Genomic DNA, 20,111 nt, shown 5'->3' with positions numbered 1-20,111 from the left:
AGGCTTAGGAAGGGTAAGGTGCTTCTCTGTGGTCCCGCATGAATAAAACCTCACCTCAGTGTGAACCAGGTCAGGCTACCCCAAAGCCCCTGGTACTTACCGGGGCATAAAAGCACGATAGAGCCTCAGTCAATGAAATTATGAAACCTGATATGCTATTACTTTCGTACTTTTTAGGTTCTGTGAGCACCTAGACTCTGGGGCCATATTTATTCTAACTTCCCTGGAACCTAGCACACGGGCTCATCCCAGTAGACCGCAGATGCTTCTTAAAGTTAACTGATATAGAACACTTCCCATATGCAGGGCTTTCATTCTATTATCTTATGCTAACATGTTTGTATGAAAATATATTTTAAAATCTGCTCTCATCCTATATTTTCAAAAGTTAATAATAAATGAACCTTCTTCTTTATTTTGAAGAACATATTTCATGTAAATTTAGCCCAGGTATCTCTCCCAAAAAGGCCAAAAATTACATTTTTGTGCAATGCTGGCAGTGCACTTGATGTTTGAAGTCTCTCCTTAACCCTAACATAAAGAAGAAGGAATTAAAAAGTTAAAGATGTTTCTCTCTGTGTATACATGTGTATAAGTGTAGGACATAAATCATCCATATAATATATTCTTATGAAAACTAATAGCTAGGGTAAAAAATATTAATGCATTTGCATGTTAAACCCACACAATATTACTAACAAATCAGTACACAATTCCTAAACATAATTTCAATGTGTTATCTATTGACTAGCCTATATATATATATATAATATACACAGTCATATTAATTCTTTAATATACTCTCTGTGAAAAAAAAGAAAAAAAGCTGTTTCAGTTTCATAGTCGATGGGTTCTGAAGCCATACAAGCTAACAACCACATAAGATGAAAAACAGAAAAGTCTGTCAGAACTTTGAGGAGACTCAGACACTTGTAGGCTGGTGAGTGGGTTATAATATTAATCTGACGGTTGTAATATTTGCATGAAGACATAATGCCACTAATTTCCATACCATATAAGTCACTGATGATTAACTTTAAAAGTTGATGTACTTTTCATGCCAATTAAGAAGCGCTTCAATAAACACCACGCGTAAATTTAGACCCATCTGGGCCCCCAATACAAAGGATTTAATTACACAAAAGAGCCTCAAAAGATGAATTCTCCCACAAAACCATCATGAATTTAAAGAATGAATTCTCATCAAGCATTAATCATTCTAGTTAGTCTTCTGAGCCTACATCTGTAAAACTACCTTCTTCAGAAGGTCTCAGAAAGCTCTGTACTGGTGAACGCTAAGAAAAAATGATTGCTTTACTCTCTATTTCATTCAAATTCCCTAAACATGAATGGGAAAGACCTACTATGTGTTGGAAATTACACTGGGCTCTGAAGACACACCAATGGAAACAACACAGTTCTAACTCATCACTAATAAGTGATATTATGCCTATTTCAGTCTAATATGCATCACATATTTATACAGAAATCGTTTTTTTACTTATGTCTATACGTAAAGTAGGATAAGTGGAAAGAGAAGAGGTTCATTCCATCTGTGGTGGGGAGGGTCAAAGCAGGAAACTTTCAGAGTGGACGGGGGCAGGGGCGACATGGATGAGGAGGACTGGACGGTCTGTGTGTGAGTGCTACATCACTTCAGTTGTATCTGACTCTTTGCAACCCTATGGACTATAGGCTGCCAGGCTCCTCTGTCCATGGGATTCTCCAGGCAAGAACACTGGAGTGGGTTGCCGTGCCCTCCTCCAGGGGAACTTCCCAACCCAGGGATCGAACCTGCGTCTCCTGGGACTCTTGCACTGCAGGTGGACTCTTTACCACTGAGCCACCTGGGTACCTGGGTACCTGGGTACGTCGCTGGGAAAGCATCTCAGGGCAAAGGAAACAATGTGACCTGGCTGGACACCTCGGAGGAGCACGAAGCCACCGATAAGTGGACAGCGGGTAGATACAGGAAAAGGTAGCTGCTGCATAAGATAGAGCCACAATATAAAGGGCCTTGCATGGGATACAAACAACTTTTTAAAAATGTCAGTGTAGGTAATAGGGATGTTTTAATGATTGTTAAGCAGAGGGCAATGTGAACAGACACAGAATGTGGAAAGAAATGTGAGCAGCTGAGAAGCGGTCTGGAGAGCAGATAAGAAGCGAGAGGACAGAGGGGACCAAGGCTGATCATCTTTATTATGGTCAAGGTCAAGGGAAAGACAAGCAGCGCGAGAGTAGCAGCTCATTTCCTGATTTCAGCTCCTGCTACGGAGTTTGATAAGGGAGTCGATCCTGTGCAGGAGACCAAACCAGTCCATCTTAAAGGAAATGAACCCTGAAAATTCAGTGGAGGGACTGATGCTGAAGCGGAAGCTCCAATACTTTGGCCACCTGATGAGATCTGACTCAATGGAAAAGACTCTGATGCTGGAAAGACTGAGGGCAGGAGGAGGAGGGGTGGGCAACAGACGATGAGATGGCTGGATGGCATCACCGACTCGATGGACATAAGTTTGAGCAAACCCCGGGAGATGGTGAAAGACAGGGAAGCCTAGCGTGCTACAGTTCATGGGGTCGCAAAGAGTCAGACACGTCTGAGCGACTGAACAACAATAGGACTGCTGTCGGAAGCTGAGCTTCCCAGGTCTGCAACGAGGCCTTCAGCCCCAGCTCCGGCCGCTAGACCGTCTCCTCGTGTACCATGCCACTTGGTGCAGCCGGGCTTCGCCTCAAGTTCTCATCAGCTTAATTAGGCAGAGAAGGTGACAGAGTTCTTCACAGATACTACCCACCATCTCATTAACCTCTACTTGCAACTCAGAAGGAGACCTTTAATTCCTAATATCTGATTATCTCCTCGGACTCCTGCCTGGTGAGGATAAGTGAAGAGGTCCCTCATCCCGGTCTCCAGCTTCGGGTCAGCCGGAGAAGTGGCATTAACTCCACAACCTGTGACTCCAAGGAGGGCGTGCACAGAAGGCAGGTCGGGAGCCCCCTCTGATGCCTCCGCCGTGAGTCACTCACACGGCATCTCATCATGTCATCGGAATCATTCTCATATCCCAGACTCGTTCTACTGCCGCTCAGAAGTTTCAAATCACAGGCACAGGAGCTTCTGAATTAAATGAATCAAAGTGGCCTCATATCAGCATGTGCCTCTCTATTCTTTTAAGAAAAAGAAACTTACTGGCTTGTTAATCCAGAGGATGTCTGCGTTGTCTGACAGAGATTCATCGGGACCAAAGTCGGTAACCGGCTGGGCCTCCACCCTGGAGCTTTGCTTCCGTTTGAGCATGCTGAAGTTAGCTCTGGGAAGCAAGTTCAAAACCACAGTCTGAAAGAAGAAAGAGAGTGGGTTAGTCCCCAAACCGTCCTTACCCTGATCACAAAAACGGAGTCCCCATGCAAGCCTGCATGCATGTATACTAAGTTGCTCAGTTGTGTCTGACTCTTTGCAATCCCATGGACTGTAGCCTGCCAGGCTTCTCTTTCTATGGGATTCTCCAGGGAAGAATAATGGAGTGAGTTTCCATGCCCTACTCCAAGGGATCTTCCTGACCCAGGGATCAAACCTGTGTCTCTTATGTCTCCTGCATTGACAGGTGGATTCTTTACCACTAGCACTACCTGGCAAGTTTGTTAATTACACTCAAATTCCATTTACTGTATATAATAAATACATACAACTAGAAAGGTTAAAGGGGCTTCCCTGGTGACTTCAGCAGGTAAAGAATCTGCCTGCAATGCAGGAGACCTGGGTTTGATCCCTGGGTTAGGAAGATCCCCTGGAGGAGGAAATGGCAACCCACCCCAGTACTCTTGCCTGAAAAATCCCACGGACAGAGGAGCCTGGTGGGCTACAGTCCATGGGCTCACAAAGAGTTGGACACAACTGAGCAACTGAGCTTGAGCACAAGAAATGTTTAAGGAATGAGATAAAAATTAATTGAAAAAAAACTTGAATATTTTTCTCTTAGCCCAACAGATCGTCCTGAGCATGTCATAAACAGTTTGTATGCTAGTTTAGAGAGCACTGGTCAAGATTAACAGGGTAAAATAGCTTTGCCTCTTAGGGTTCCTATATTAATAGGAAACTTTTTGAGGTCTATGTTCATATACCTAGAGCTATGTCTGCACCACAGCACAGCTGCCCAATACTCACAATTCTCAAGATTAATTTAATGTGACACTCACATTTATTTTCAATGCTGCAATAGACCCAAGTTGATCTCCCCATTCTGTCCTTGCCATAGAGGATGGGAACCAGAGAGAATTGGGGAATCTAAGTAAAGACTCTTTTTCCTTTAATGAATCACGTGACCATATCAATTCTTCTAGCTACTCAGAAGTGAAGCCAAATCACACTGAAGGAGAACATGATGAGATGCCCACTCGTCACTTAAATTTCCACAGTTTTGTCATCTCCACCACAGTCTCCACATCACCTCCCTTGAGGCTTCATATCACCGTCCACAGTCCAGCAGCTACACGCTGGGCCCTCGGGACACAAAGAGCAAATGGAAGTGCAATGACGTAGGAGGGGATACTGCCAAGGCAGGCATCTGATTATCCCTGCATCCACAGAGAGACTTCTCCTCTGATTGACACCTGGACGGAATCTTAACAGAAGGAGGGGCTAACAGTTTCTAGATATGCACTATGTCTTGGGCGCTTAACAATATCTTAATTAATCTTCACAATTGGTGGAAGAGACGAAACCACTTGTGTGGCTTTCTTTGGGCTGTGTGATGGGTCTTTGTTGCGGCATACAGGCTGTTCACTATGGTATGAGGGCTTTCTCCAGTTGCAGGGCATGGGGCTCTCAGGTTGTGGAGTGCCAGCTGAGTTGCCCCTGGACATGTGGGATCCTGGGGGCTTCCCAGGTGGTGCTAGTGGTAAAGATTCTGCCTGCCAATGCAGGAGATGTAAGAGATCAGGAAGATCTCCTGGAGCAGGGCATGGCAATCCACTGCAGCATTCTTGCCTGGAAAATTCCATGGAAAGAGGAGCCTGGTGGGCTACTTGGGGTCACAAAGAGTCAGACATGACTGAACACACACACACACACACACACACACACACACGGATCTTAGTTCCCCAACCAGGGATCAAACCCACATCCCCTACATTAGAAGGCAGAATTTTTACCATTGGACCATTGGGGAAGTCCCACCTCTTGTCTTTTTTATGCAAGCATGAGAAAGTCCACTCTTGGGGCAGCAACCCAGGCCATCCAAGCAAATCTGAGGTTTAAAAGAAGTTCTAACTATAGAGTGTAAGGTGTTCATAATGGACCAAGTGGGTGCTGAACTACAATCAGGAGAACTTCTAAAGGCAGATAAGGGTGGATAAAGGTCCCGCAGACAGTGCACACCCATGACGATGCTCATCAGGAGAAATGCAGTAGTTTCATCACCAGAAAAGGCACACTGGCATGCTCTCTGCTCTCCCTGGGGCTGGAGAAAGAACCCTCGCCAAAGCGAGCGAGTACCACGCGATGCTCGCAGAAACTCAAGAAGAACAGACAGTGTCCGTGGTATGTGTTAATACGTGCAGTGTTCACTGGGAAAGAGAACACAGAAGCTCAGGACCAATTGCCTGGGATCTGATTCCCTGTGTTCAAACATCTACTTCTGTGTCTGTTCCCCTTGATGCACCAAGGTAGGTGCATCTGCCTGACCCTCCTATTCCCAGAAGAAATCAAGCTAATTGCCTTTAAGGTGTGGTAGGTGTTTCCAGGCTGCCTTGTCCTGAATATTGGATTTGAATACGAGTTTTACAGGAGGCTGCACTAATTAATTTTATTTTACATAATTGGAGTTAGGGACTCTTGACATCGATATATAAATATATGCAGAATATTCAAATTGTGCTTGTTCTCTGATTTATGGGGTGGCGGGGCATTTGGTGGCCTCAATTTTGGATGCTTCTTGAATGACAGTCTCCTATGTACCCAAAAACTGGATACAGAATCTTTTAGAAATCCTTAAAGATAACACAATGCAAAGGAGGAAACAAAGAGTTATTTTACAATGTTGTTCCAAGATGATATAAGAAAAAATTTATCATAATACCTTTCCACTGGGCCAGTGAAAGGCCATTTATTTCTCTTCTGATCTGGCCATAGTTAAGGCCTGAAAATTACTTGATGTACAAATGTGACATCTTCGCACGTTAATTCTATGTACCTTGTCTTAGCAAATATCCCATCAGGAGCAAAACAGACTTTTGACTAAGGATTTGTTATCATGGAGAAGTAGACATCCAGAATCTTATTTTTTAAAAAATCTCTATGACAGGTATATTTGAGCCACCAAAACAATGCACCATTGATGAATGACAGTAGTTATCAAACCACTTTCCACCTTGCTTTACGAATACAAAAATGCCACCAAATCAAACAGTGCCCAAGAAATCCTAATTGCATACATTAAAATGCAACAGAATGTATTTACATCCAGAGTCATAATATTTTTGATAGGGTCTACATGGGGGCTTATTGTTATGATGGCTCATTATGTTGCCCTCACAAACAAATAAAATCACATTGATCCTTGAGACTGACCAAACTGCCCAAACATTCTGCTTTCTCATTGGCGTCCACCTTCTCAAAGCTATGAGACTACCAGATTCCACACCTTCGGCTATGTGACCACAGGACTCAACTGCAGGCTAAAATTAACCACCCCTTCAGAGAATTTTTCACTGGCGGGGTATAAGAAAGACCTCGTCAGAAAGGGAAGATGCCAGTTCTCCTTAAGGGCCAGTCACCCCCCGCCCCGTTTTCCTCTAATAAATTTCCCTTTTCTTGCCTGCCTGCCCGACTCGCTCTCTTTGTCTTTTCGTTCCCGTTACAATTTTAAATCAACAATCATGCAGTGAAAAAAACCCTCAACAAGCAGCTCCTGAATCACTGAAATCGTAACTTATTTCTTATTAAATATCATCAAGTAGTAAAATAAGTTCAATTTACCAACACGGTTGTTGTTCAGTCACTCAGTCCTGTCTGACTCTTTGAGACCCCAGGGACTGCAGCACGCCAGGCTTCCCTGTCCTTCATTGTCTCCTGGATGTCTCAGTTTACAAACGTGAAGAACCCAAAATTAAGTTGAGGCAATTCATTGCAATGATTTTCTTTTATATACAGAAATATTGTTGTACACATTCATTCATGTTGAATCAATATAACTGAGGACAGCAGGCCTATTACTCTCCTGATAAAGACCAGCAGGAATACTTAAGTATCCTAGGTACACTTATTATTTTGATAGGAAATTGCTTCTGTGTATCTTAGCCTTATCACTCTCATGTATCTATAACCAATGTATTTTTGGTTTCTGTTTACAGAAGTGTCCTTCATAAGGCAGTGCAGGAAGTTTGACAAGCATGATTTCCAGTAGCTTTATCATGTTTATTAAAAGCAGTTGGTATTCAAATAGCTCAATAGTGGGCGGAGGCTGCACACGTACAATATGTTCATTGATGAATCTTTTCCTTGGAAACAGGTAGGGGCAACTCAGGGAGAAAAAACACTTTGGTTCACTGCTCTCTTTTAAACGGTTAAAATCCAGTTTTGTATTCTGTGACAGCAACGTTTTTACTTCTACTGGCGTATACTTTCCTCAGATCATCCTAGCTCTCTCTGGACCAAATAAAATATATTCTTCTTATTTTTTTAATTTTTTTTTTAGCTGTGAGGTACTCGCAACCCTGTGGGTCATTTCTTCCTGCAGCTCCCTTAGGTTTCCCTTAGTGTTTTTGAATCTTCCAAATTATGGTTTCCAGCCTGTCCTTTACCTGCCGTCCATGTGCCTGTCCTCTGTACTTAACCCCTTAAATGAGCATCTCTTCTCACAGTTTCCATCACCATCTGTTGGTGTCCAGCAGCTTCTATTATGAGTCAGGTACCTACGGAGCTTCTCCCTCAACTGTAGCCATGCCAATACCATCATCACTTAAAAAACCCTCTTACACTGTTGGTGGGAATGCAAACTAGTACAGCCACTATGGAGAACAGTGTGGAGATTTCTTAAAAAACTGGAAATAGAACTGCCATATGACCCAGCAATCCCACTTCTGGGCATACACACTGAGGAAACCAGATCTGAAAGAGACATGTGCACCCCAATATTCATCACAACACTGTTTATAATAGCCAGGACATGGAAGCAACCTAGATGCCCACCAGCAGACCAATGGATAAGGAAGCTGTGGTACATATACACCATGGAATATTACTCAGCCGTTAAAAAGAATTCATTTGAATCAGTTCTAATGAGATGGATGAAACTGGAGCCCATTATACGGAGTGAAGTAAGCCAGAAAGATAAAGACCATTACAGTATACTAACATATATATATATGGAATTTAGAAAGATGGTAATGATAACCCTATATGCAAAACAGAAAAAGAGACACAGATGTACAGAACAGAATTTTGGACTCTGTGGGAGAAGGCGAGGGTGGGATGTTTCAAGAGAACAGCATGTATATTATCTATGGTGAAACAGATCACCAGCCCAGGTGGGATGCATGAGACAAGTGCTCAGGCCTGGGGCACTGGGAAGACCCAGAGGAATCGGGTGGAGAGGGAGGTGGGAGGGGGGATCGGGATGGGGAATACATGTAAATCCATGGCTGATTCATGTCAATGTATGACAAAACCCACTGCAATGTTGTGAAGTAATTAGCCTCCAACTAATAAAAATAAATGAAAAAAAAAAAAAAACCAACAGGACAGGGGTTACTGGTCAGACCTCCTTCTGCTTCACTTCTTCCTCCCTGTTCCCAGATCCTATCGCCCTAAATCAACCCTGAATAGACACTGGAAGGACTGATGCTGAAGCTGAAGCTACAATACTTTGGCCACCTGATGCGAAGAACTGACTCACTGGAAAAGACCCTGATGCTGGGAAAGATTGAAGGCAGGAGGAGAAGGGGAAGACAGAGGATGAGATGGTTGGATGGCATCACCAACTCAACGTACATGAATCTGAGCAGCCTCTGGGAGACAGAGAAGGACAGGGAAGCCTGGCACGCTGCAGTTCATGGGGTCGCAAAGAGTCGGACATGATTGAGCAACTGAACAGTAACAACGCTGCCCTGAACGTTCCTGGTCCCTGCAGGCAGGCTTCACACATGCACAGTCTGTCACGCCACAGATTCTCACTGGTGACTTCCTTCCTCCTTCCTCACTCCACGTACGTCCAAGGTCCCTTTCCCCTGATCCTTGTTACTAGAGCCCCTTCCAGGCCATGGGGCCTCAGGTTTGGATGGCCATAAATATCACGCTTTTTTTTCCCTCAGGCCATGTCATGCAGCTTGCAAGATCTTAGTTCCCTAACCAGGGTCTGACATCACCCTTTCTAATATGACCTGTCTCTTTTAAAATTTTTTTTCAATATTTATTTATTTGACTGCACCAAATCTTAGTTGAGGCACACAGACTATTTTAGCTGTGGCATATGAACTCTTAGTTTCAACATGTGGGCTCTAATTCCCTGACCATGGATCGAACCCAGGTCCCTGTACTTTGGGAGCATGGAGTCTTAGCAACTGGACCACCACGAAGTCCCTGTTCTGTCTTTTATCAGAATCACTGAGATGGTGTCTCCTGTAAATCCAGACAACCCCTGCTCATCCTCTAGTTTCCCATTCATTCATTCACTCACACAGAAAACACTACGAATCCACTAGGGTACCAGGCATCATGACACGGGCTGGGTATAGAGCAAGGAACCCAAGGCATTTCCGGAGCTCATTTAACCTCATGTTTCAAGGACACTGAGACCCAGGGATTTTGGCTTGTGCTTCTTTCATGCTCATATCCACACGCTCCACTTGAGTTGGCCAAACATCTGATGACCCTCCATCCTCCAACCATTCTCAACTGCTTCAGCACCTTTTCACAGCTGTGTCCTCTGTCGTCCGCTGCCAATTCCGCATCAGTGACTCGGATTTCCTAACTTAACTCACAAAGAGTTTCTGTCTCTACATGTGATTCGTCTGTGACCACGAAAAGATGTGATGTTTGGGAATAAAAGTGCAGAGGAGAGAAACACACCACTCCAGCAGACTTACTGCATCTCTTTTATTCTAAAAAGCCCCCAAAGACAACAGCAGTCACTGATCTATCTCTGGTCATCAGGTGTCATTACAACTGGTGACCCATCAAAATCAGCAACTTGTCTTCTGGTTATTTATGTGCTCAAACTCTGGGGCCACACGAGTTCAAGTGGAATCATTTAGCTACAGTTCTCTTCATGATACACTCACATTTAACAGTAGACTTTAATCTCATTGGGCTCCCCAGATAGCACAGTGGTCAAGAATTGCCTGCCAATGCAGGAGACACAAGAGATGTGCGTTTGATCCCTGGGTAGGGAAGATCCCCTAGAGGAGGAAATGGAAACCCACTTCAGTATTCTTGTCTAGAGAATCCCATGAACAGAGGAGCCTGGCGGGCTATAGTCCATGGGATTGCAAAGAGTCGGACACAACTGAGCACACACTCTGTTGTTGTGTTGTTTAATCTCACTGCCATCACAGTTTGAGAGGGAAATTCAGAAAACAAAATTTCAGTAGTATCCCTCTGACTTCTCTCCCCAAGCTCATTTCTTTGCCATCAGAAGAGCAGCCTTCACTGCCACCAGAGGCTTTTCATTCATCCATTCTTGCACAAATGCATTCATTTAAAAAAAAAATCAATCATCCAAACCATAGTGTTAGGTGAGGTGCGTTGAGCTCTAACAAAACATGCCTGGTCTCTCTCCTTCTGGGATTCCTGAATGCCCCATGCTCCCAACATGGGAGACAGGTTTCACTGAAAAGTAGGGACCCGATTCATTTAAGGGGCACCGCAGACCACTACACACTCATTCTGCAACCTCCACCAGCGAGTTTTCTTACTCTTGTCAGGCGAGTGTAACCTCCTCGGTTCTGTCTTGTCTCAACGAAAGTTTGAAGTGACAGACATTAAAGCCCTTGGCGCGTCACAGCGCTTGGACAGACCATGTTATAACTCTTGGGTCTTGAACAGACTGTGTGATAGCTCTTAGACAGATCAGTGTTACAGCTCCATGTTACAGCTCAGTTTTATTTAGAAAGTAGCAGGAAAATACATCCTCCAGGCATGAGGGCCTGCCGACCCAAAGACATGAAGAGGAGAGAGAGCGAGCGAGCGAGCGTGTGCACGCAGGAGAGAGAAAGACACCCCCACCCCCCAGGCCCTTTGGCTCCTCTTTTTACATGTTTTTCCTCCCCCTGGGCCTGCCCTGTGTAAACTGGGCCAGACAGGAGTGCTGTTTGTTCTACCTGAGGTCCTCACTCCGGTCCTCAGACCTTCCTTTGTTCTGTTTTCTCAGGCTTTTCCCTTCCTTGTCTTTTAGCCACCGCCATTTTGGACTCCTGTTTCCTATTCTAACGACCTAACACTCTCTCACTGTCTCGTTGTTAGCTCTACACCACCTCCTACTGAGTAGTTGATCCCCAATATGCACCTCTGTTATCTGTGCTATCAGACCTAACTAGGTTCACACTCTTCCTGAAACTTCCTTGAGCTGGAGCGCTTACACTCCAATGGGATATGGCCAGTATTTCCTTCAGTATTTTCTTTTCCATATGTTTTCCATGCATATTTTATTTTTAAAGATTTGTGCTTAAACACTGTTTTGTAACCAGCTTTTTTTTTAAATCTAGCAGTATCCTATGAAATCCTTCCCTGTCCATAAATTTGTAGTCACAGAAAACATTAACTGTCAATAAATACCACTTTCAAACATCCACCCTTTCTTGTCTTCGTCTCCTAAGCTTATTTACAACTTTATATGAATGAGGCCTTGCCAGGTGAACATATATAAACACATCATCTAGATCCGGCAGCAGTGTTGAATTTGTTGTTAAGAAAGATATCAATGTGTACTTTGGAAAAAAACTGCATTTGATGTCACTGACTTGGGCGTTACAAACAATTATTATTTCAATATTTCTATTTCTCCCTTTTCCTAAAAAAATGGCCACAACTTGACTGCAGAACCCCAACAACAAACCACTCTATGTATCTATATTGGAACAAGAGTTTGCTGCTTTTCCCCATATGCCTATTGTGTGCACACTGAAATCTTCCAGGGTACTTTAGTAGCTCATCAGAATAACAATGGGAAGAGCAATGGGGGTGCTTATTCCTAAAGATGGAGCTGCCAACGTCATGGTTTCTTAAAGTTAGATTGTTCCTCTGGCCTAAGCTTCTTCCAGGCAGAAAGAAAGAAAGTGAAGTTGTTCAGTTGTGTCCGACTCTTGGCGACCCCATGGCCTGCCAGGCTCCTCCATCCATGAGATTTTCCAGGCCAATGAGATTTTCCAGGCCAGAATACTGGAGTGGGTTGCCATTCCCTCCTCCAGGGGATCTTCCCAACCCAGGGTTTGAACCTGGGTCTCCCGCACTGCAGTCAGACTCTACCATCTGCGCCACCAGGGAAGCCCCTTCCAGCCAGAGGACATGTCCTTTCAGAACAAATGAATGAACACACAGTCATACACTTTACGCCTTGGTTTTAAATCAGGGGGAAAGCCCTACTATTTCTGTCCTGCTGTCTGTGACCCCAAATCCTTCTCTCCTGCCTCACACTTTCCTAGGACTGACCCTTCCTGGAGTCTCAGAGCCTTGGGTGACCGCACCTCTCTCTGCTCAGCTGAGTGTCCTGTCACTCCATGTCCAAGGGCAGAAATTCCTCGCCTAGTTCCTCAAGCCCAGATCATCTCCATGCTCAGCTCTGGGCACCAGTGACAGGCGTCCTGTGCTTTCTGGATACCCTGCACCCTCCTCTTAGAGCTTTGATAGCCCAGCACACAGCGGCTTCCCCACGCTGGACGCCAGCAGCCCCGGGATTTCCTGCTCAGAGATGCTCTGCCTCTCGATCTTAACAACCAGCAGTGCTTATGGGAAAGTGTTAAAGATAGAATTGAATGTAAAACTGAATATACTCCCTAGTTTAAATGCTTTGAAGAAAATAAAACAGTCCTCAAATACACACACACACACACACACACACACACAGAAGCCTGTCAAAAAACCCATGAAAAGATGATGAAATGCTTTGAAAGTACCTGTATGGTAAAGCACTGAGCTCATCAGTTGATCTCCTCCCCGGTTATGCTGACCACAATGTAGAAACAGACACCTTCCAACAAAGCTGTTTTCCGAGGGCTTTGATTATTATGTATCAGGCCTGGATCTAAGCACGTCACATATGATAACATTCAGTTCTTACAAGAACCATTTCACAGATCAAGGAACTTAGGCACAGAGCTGCACCAAGATATAAACCAAGACAGGGTGACTTACAGAACTATTAAATTAAAATTTAAGTACATTATAAAATAGGTAAGAAAAAGAAAACCACCTTTCAACATGTTCTAATCACATGGCCTGGTTGTTTCTAAACCCTCTTGGATTGAGTATTGTTTGTGAAAATACGACAGACATTTTCATCTCTTAAAATTGAATCCATTGGTATTATATGGTTCATGTTATAGTTACTCCAGCCACACATTTATAAAAGTATCTTTTTTTTTCCAGCAAGAAATCATCATTCTCCTCATCAAATCCATTTAAATGTCACTTTAAGGTTTCTGAAGTCATTATTCATTTATCCAGCCTTTTTCCTTTAAAATGAATCTTAGAAATAGTATATTATGATTTTATTATCTTTTCTCTAAATTGTGAAAGAATTTGAGAAAAAAAGCATCTACTAACTCCTATCTGATAATCTTACATCATGTAGTAAAGAGACAGCTGTCTTCACTTCCTAAAGATGACAGATTTCTTCATTTCCTAGAGTTAGTTTCAGTCTCATAAATTCTCAACAGAATGTGCTGAGAACATGAAGACTAGAAAATAGATCCGACTTAAGATATATGGGTAGAACTGTTTGTTTTTCTGCAGAGACTGTCTTACAGCAGAAAGGAGAGATTTAGTGAGAGAAATTCTTCTGTTATCCAAAAATCCAAAACTCAAAGTACCGTCAAAGATATAATTCTGTTCTGTAATGTTCTTTGTTGTTCCAGTAAGGAAAATCCAGACTAAACAGAAGCTACCAGAGTTAACAAGTGGTGGTTCTTTATTCAATAACAGCAACAGGAAACTGTTTAATCTAAAAGTTTCCAATACTAATGTGTTGGGCCATCCCAAGAAATGGGATATCTCTTCTTTTCAGATATTCTCAGAGACAATAACCATATGGTAGATTTTGTAGAAACACTTCTGCTTTGTCTGGAAGTTTGTAATAGATTGCATTCCAAGAGACTTCCAATGACAAAATTAGCATACTCTCGAAGTATTTTTTTATCAACTCTTAGGGTAGAAAGATGGCCTGTAAACTACTGTTTATAATTTTAGCAGAGAATCAAGCTTAAACTTTACACACTTTTTTTTTTTAACTTGAAAGAAGAGAGCAAATATTTATTGAAAGCTGGCTCTGTGTCAGGTACTATTGTAAGGTCATGATACCTCTCAGAGGTAGTTTTCGGCATTATTCCCATTGTACAGATTAAAAGTCTGAGGCAAGCTTGTCTAGATCTACATGAACTGGAAGCATGTCTAGAACCCAGGGAGTCTGTTTTGTCAGGAGAGCAGAGGTAGGGGCAGAGAATTTGACTTACTTTTTAACTTCAAGAACTTTTGTACAACTCAAAGGTTTTGCAACAATGATGAATTTCATTGCAATTTCTTTAAGACAAGTCAAATATAAAAATTGTCAGTTTTTAAGCATAAATAAACAACACCTGACATTTTGCTGAGGATTCTTCATGTGTGAAGCTAAGAGCTTGGAGTGGATTATGTCATCAGCTGCTCCCCACACCCCAGTGAAGCAGCTGTCTCTGTTATCCCCATTTTACAGGTGACACTGAGCTTTAGAGAAGGTAAGTGTCTAACCCAAGGTCACTTTCTGACCTTTATCCCCATGACATTCAGCTGTGCGTGCCTTTCAGTCTGACCTTTCCAGGGCTTTGTGAATAGAATCTTCTCTTTTCCAGAGAGCAAAGATGGGGAGTCTCCAAGTTCTAGCCTCTCCCAAGTCTGGGGAATGAAACCAAATTAGATAGAGCAAGGCGGCATCTCAGTTCCCTGATGTCTCAGATAGTATAGAATCCACCTTCAAATGTAGAAGATGCAGGTTCAATCCCTGGGTTGGGAAGATCCCCTGGAGAAGGAAATGGCAACCCACTCCAGAATTCTTGCTTAGAGAAATTCCACAGACAGAGGACCCTGGCAGGCTCCATCCTATGGGGTCCCAAAAGAGTTGGACACGACTGAGCAACTAAACAAAAACAAAGGCAGCATCCAGACCGCAATGCCTGGAGCAAGTGTCTCCTGCTCCCTGAGTATCCTTCACTTTAGAAATTTAATTGGCCCAATGCAATGCATCTTTTCTTCTAATGGGTTCCTAGTGGCTGGAGGAAAGACAGGCAGCTGCCTGAGTCCTAGGTCTGCCTTCACAAAAAGCAAAGCACTGCACTCGAGCAGGCGAACTAAGGCAGAGCTAAGATTGGGCCCCAGATCACAGCAGCAGCCCTGCTTCTGTACTCTCTGCCTCCTTGTCTCCAAATGCACTTCTCATTTGGGTGCTTACTCATCGACGCCTTGGCCTGGCTACACCGGGACCCAGCCCTGCAAACACAGTGTTACACACATGTCTGGTCTCAGCAGGACCGCAAGGGCCACCCAAGATGGGTCACCGAACAGCAGAAGCCAAACCTTTCAAAGGGCATCTCCAACCGCAGGCTCTTCGTCTCTCGCTTCCTTTTGTCAACACACTGATGGAAAACAGAAAACAGATCCCCACCTTTTATACTGAGTCTACTTCTTAATTCCCAAAGAAAAGCAGCAATTTTTTTTTTTCCTGGTTCTTCCTACAAATACTTCAAAACAGTGTTATGACTTCCTCAAGGATTCTGGGCGGTTTCATTTTGCATTGTGAAAATTGAATTTTCTTTGACCTTTAAAAATCACTGGATTTGGTAAAGGAATTCAGGATACAGTATGATGACCCAATACTCTTTTATACTGCACTCCGCAAGCCAAACTACAACAGCCCAGCAGTGGGAGAGAGCCTCAGTTGAATCTGTGTCGCCTGAGTCACTGTATTGATTACAAATTGGAGCAATCAGCTCACGCATGTAGGATGAACAGCCTCTTTCCCACTTCCCTACTCAGGAAATCCAGTCAATCCTTTTAACAAGCCCTAGCCTTTCTCTCCACATTTAGAAAGGACAGGCATTTAAAATTTTGTGAATTATTTTGGGCCCAAGGTAGGAGTAAGAAGCTTTCAAGAAAAGAATATCAGAAGTAAAATTCACCACGGGCTGATGATACAAATTTTTAAGAAAGGTCCAGTTTCCTCCAGGCCATGGCAGAATTTTTAAGGGTTTTCATCATCCAATAGGGGCTTCCCAGGTGGCGCAGTGGGTAAAGGATCCTCCTGCCAAAGCAGGAGATTCAGGTTTGATCCCTGGGTCAGGAAGTTCCCCTAGAGTAGGAAATGGCAACCCACACCAGTATTCTTGCCTGAAAAATTCCATGCAGAGAGAAGCCTAGTGGACTACAGCCCATGGGGTCGCAAAGAACCAGACATGACTGAGCATACACACACATCATCCAACAGTCAAGGATAGGCATTCCATTATAAGAAACCGCTACTATCATTTAAATGTTACGAAAGACAAGTAAAGAAGATCATCTCCTTTTATTGTGGCTGCTTAATCTTGTAATGAACCTGCAAAAGTTGATCAAGGAAGATGGATGGTGAAAACAGTGGTTTTCAAAACTTTTCCATAAATAGTACGGAAAGTCAAAAGAAACCTTCTATTTATTTGCGTATGTGCAGTTGTTCTATTTTGCGATATGAATCTCCCAAACCTGGACAAAGCCGTGAATGTTTTAAAACAGTAGTTTCCAAAGACTGTTAACATTCATCATTCAGGGAGGTTTGTAAACATTCTCAACCATCCTTCACCTCAGACATACAAAATCAGAACCCTGTGAGCCAAGTATGGAAAATGCTTTAAAAAAAAACATTCCCCAGGTGATTCTTAACACACTCTCCCAGCACCGATCCCAAGAGTGATGGAATCACCAGTCTAGATGCTCCGAGGAGCATTCAGGTGACAGTCAAGACTTTATTTGGGGGAAAAAATCAGAGAGACTGGTATAAACAAGAAAGGCAAAATAGAAATCTGAAGCAAAGATTCTGAGCTATAACCGAATGTATGTATGCTCACTGCTCAATCGCTCACTCGTGGCTGACTCTTTGTGACCCCAAGGACTGTAGCCCGCCAGGCTCCTCTGTCCATAGGATTTTTCAGGCAAGAATACTGGAGTGGGCTGCCTTTTCCTACTCCAGGGGATCTTCCCAAACCAGGGACTGAATCCAGGTCTCCTGAGTCTCCTGCCCAGTCACGTGGATTCTTTACCACTGAGCCACCTTGGAAACCCAAATATGTGTGTGTGTATCTATATCTACATAGATATAGATACACAGATATATATATATAGATTTATATGTAGTATAAGTTTTCCTCAGAGAATGTTGTAATTATCTCAAAAATATTTGATGTATTTGAATATATTTGATATACAAGGATATATTCTTGGCTTATGAGAAGTAGATTTAAGGGACTAGATCTGATAGACAGAGAACCTGATGAACTATGGATGGAGGTTCGTGACACCATACAGGAGACATGGATCAAGACCATTCCCATGGAAAAGAAATGCAAAAAAGCAAAATGGCTGTCTAAGGAGGCCTTACAAATAGCTGTGAAAAGAAGAGAAGTGAAAAGCAAAGGAGAAAAGGAAAGATATTCCCATTTGAATGCAGAGTTCCAAAGAATAGCAAGGAGAGATGAGAAAGCCTCCCTCAGTGATCAATGCAAAGAAATAGAGGAAAACAATAGAATGGGAAAGACTAGAGATCTCTTCAAGAAAATTAGAGATACAAAGGGAACATTTCATGCAAAGATGGGCACAATAAAGGACAGAAATGGTATGGACCTGACAGAAGCAGAAGATACTAAGAAGAGGTGGCAAGAACACACAGAACTGTACAAAAAAAGATCTTCACGACCCAGATAATCACGATGGTGTGATCACTCACCTAGAGCCAGATATCCTGGAATGTGAAGTCAAGTGGGCCTTAGCAAGCATCACTATGAACAAAGCTAGTGGAGGTGATGGAATTCCAGTTGAGCTATTTTAAATCCTGAGATATGATGCTGTGAAAGTGCTGCACTCAATATATCAGCAAATTTGGAAAACTCAGCAGTGGCCACAGGACTGGAAAACATCAGTTTTCATCCTAATCCCAAAGAAAGGCAATGCCAAAGAATGCTCAAACTACCGCACAATTGCACTCATCTCACACGCTAGTAAAGTAATGCTCAAAATTCTCCAAGCCAGGCTTCAGCAATACGTGACCTGAGAACTTCCAGATGTTCAAGCTGGTTTTAGAAAAGGCAGAGGAACCAGAGATCAAATTGCCAACATCTGCTGGATCATTGAAAAAGCAAGAGAGTTCCAGAAAAACATCTATTTCTGCTTTATTGACTATGCCAAAGCCTTCGACTGTGTGGATCACAATAAACTGTGGAAAATTCTGAAAGAGATGGGAAACCTCTTGAGAAACCTGTATGCAGGTCAGGAAGCAACAGTTAGAACTGGACATGGAACAACAGACTGGTTCCAAATAGGAAAAGGAGTACGTCAAGGCTGTATATTGTCACCCTGCTTATTTAACTTATATGCAGAGTATATCATGAGAAATGCTAGGCTGGAGGAAGCACAAGCTGGAATCAAGATTGCCGGGAGAAATATTAATAACCTCAGATATGCAGATAACACCACCCTTATGACAGAAAGTGAAGAACTAAAGAGCCTCTTGATGAAAGTGAAAGAGGAGAGTGAAAAAGTTGGCTTAAAGCTCAACATTCAGAAAACTAAGATCATAGCATCCGGTCCCATCACTTCATGGCAAATAGATGGGGAAACAGCATCAGACTTTATTTTCTGGGGCTCCAAAATCACTGCAGTTGGTGATTGCAGCCATGAAATTAAAAGACGCTTACTCCTTGGAAGGAAAGTTATGACCAACCTAGACAACATATTAAAAAGCAGAGACATTACTTTGTCCACAAAGGCCCATCTAGTTAAGGCTACGGTTTTTCCAGTAGTCATGTATGGATGTGAGAAAGAAAGCTGAGCGCTGAAGAATTGATGGTTTTGAACTGTGGTGTTGGAGAAGACTCTTGAGAGTCCCTTGGACTGCGAGGAGATCCAACCAGTCCATCCTAAAGAAGATCAGTCCTGGGTGTTCACTGGAAGGACTGATGCTGAAGCTGAAACTCCAATACTTTGGCCACCTCATGGGAAGAGTTGACTCATTGGAAAAGACCCTGATGCTGGGAGGGATTGGGGGCAGGAGAAGGGGACGACAGAGGATGAGATGGCTGGATGGCATCACCGACTCGATGGACATGAGTTTGAGTAAACTCCGGGAGTTTGTGATGGACAGGGAGGCCTGGCATGCTGCGATTCATGAGGTCGCAAAGAGTCGGACACGACTGAGCGACTGACCTGAACTGAACTGAATGAAAAGTAGAAAATTATTTTGAGGTTCCTCAGAGTTTAAAATTTCTTTTCTCTTGAAAGTATTGACATATGGAAATGAGGGAGAAGGAAAGAATAATCCAAGAAGCTCTAGTTCTGAAAATTTAAATTCCTATTTGCAATATTTATCTTAATCTCTGTGCTTCAGCTCTTGAGAGGGATAGTTAAGAAAGTTTTCAGGCTTGAATTATATATATATACATATACATATATTTTTTAACCCCAGGCAAATTTTATGATAGATACTCAACTGTATTTTAAACTATCAGTCTTGTATCTCGTCTGATACAAATTTCTATCTTGTCTGACACAGGCCCCCATAATTTGTACTTTCCAGAAATAATAGGCAATTTTTAAAAATCCTTCCTCTACTTCAAAAGTGATACATGAAGCTGTATCGCCTATGAATTTCATAACGATAAAGAACAGATATAGAAACAGTGAA

General features: G+C 43.0%; 1 protein-coding gene across 3 annotated transcripts in view; it reads right to left on the bottom strand.

Moving 5' to 3' along the window:
- Positions 1 to 20,111, bottom strand: part of NALCN (sodium leak channel, non-selective) — a 283,090-nt gene that overhangs the window by 256,595 nt on the left and 6,384 nt on the right. For 2 of the 3 annotated variants that reach the window (XM_070471442.1, XM_070471443.1), the window contains exon 2: positions 3,194 to 3,340. In XM_070471442.1, the coding sequence (XP_070327543.1) occupies positions 3,194 to 3,301 (108 nt within the window). In that variant the 5' untranslated portion in view covers positions 3,302 to 3,340. Of the gene's footprint in view, positions 1 to 3,193; positions 3,341 to 20,111 lie in introns of those variants that run through there. The other variant, XM_070471444.1, reaches the window with a different exon arrangement.

Source organism: Odocoileus virginianus, chromosome 8, assembly GCF_023699985.2.
Source record: "Odocoileus virginianus isolate 20LAN1187 ecotype Illinois chromosome 8, Ovbor_1.2, whole genome shotgun sequence".
In the NCBI taxonomy this organism is placed as follows: domain Eukaryota; kingdom Metazoa; phylum Chordata; class Mammalia; order Artiodactyla; family Cervidae; genus Odocoileus; species Odocoileus virginianus.
The sequence above is the reverse complement of the archived record's forward strand: the minus strand, read 5'-3'. Positions and strand labels throughout refer to the sequence as shown.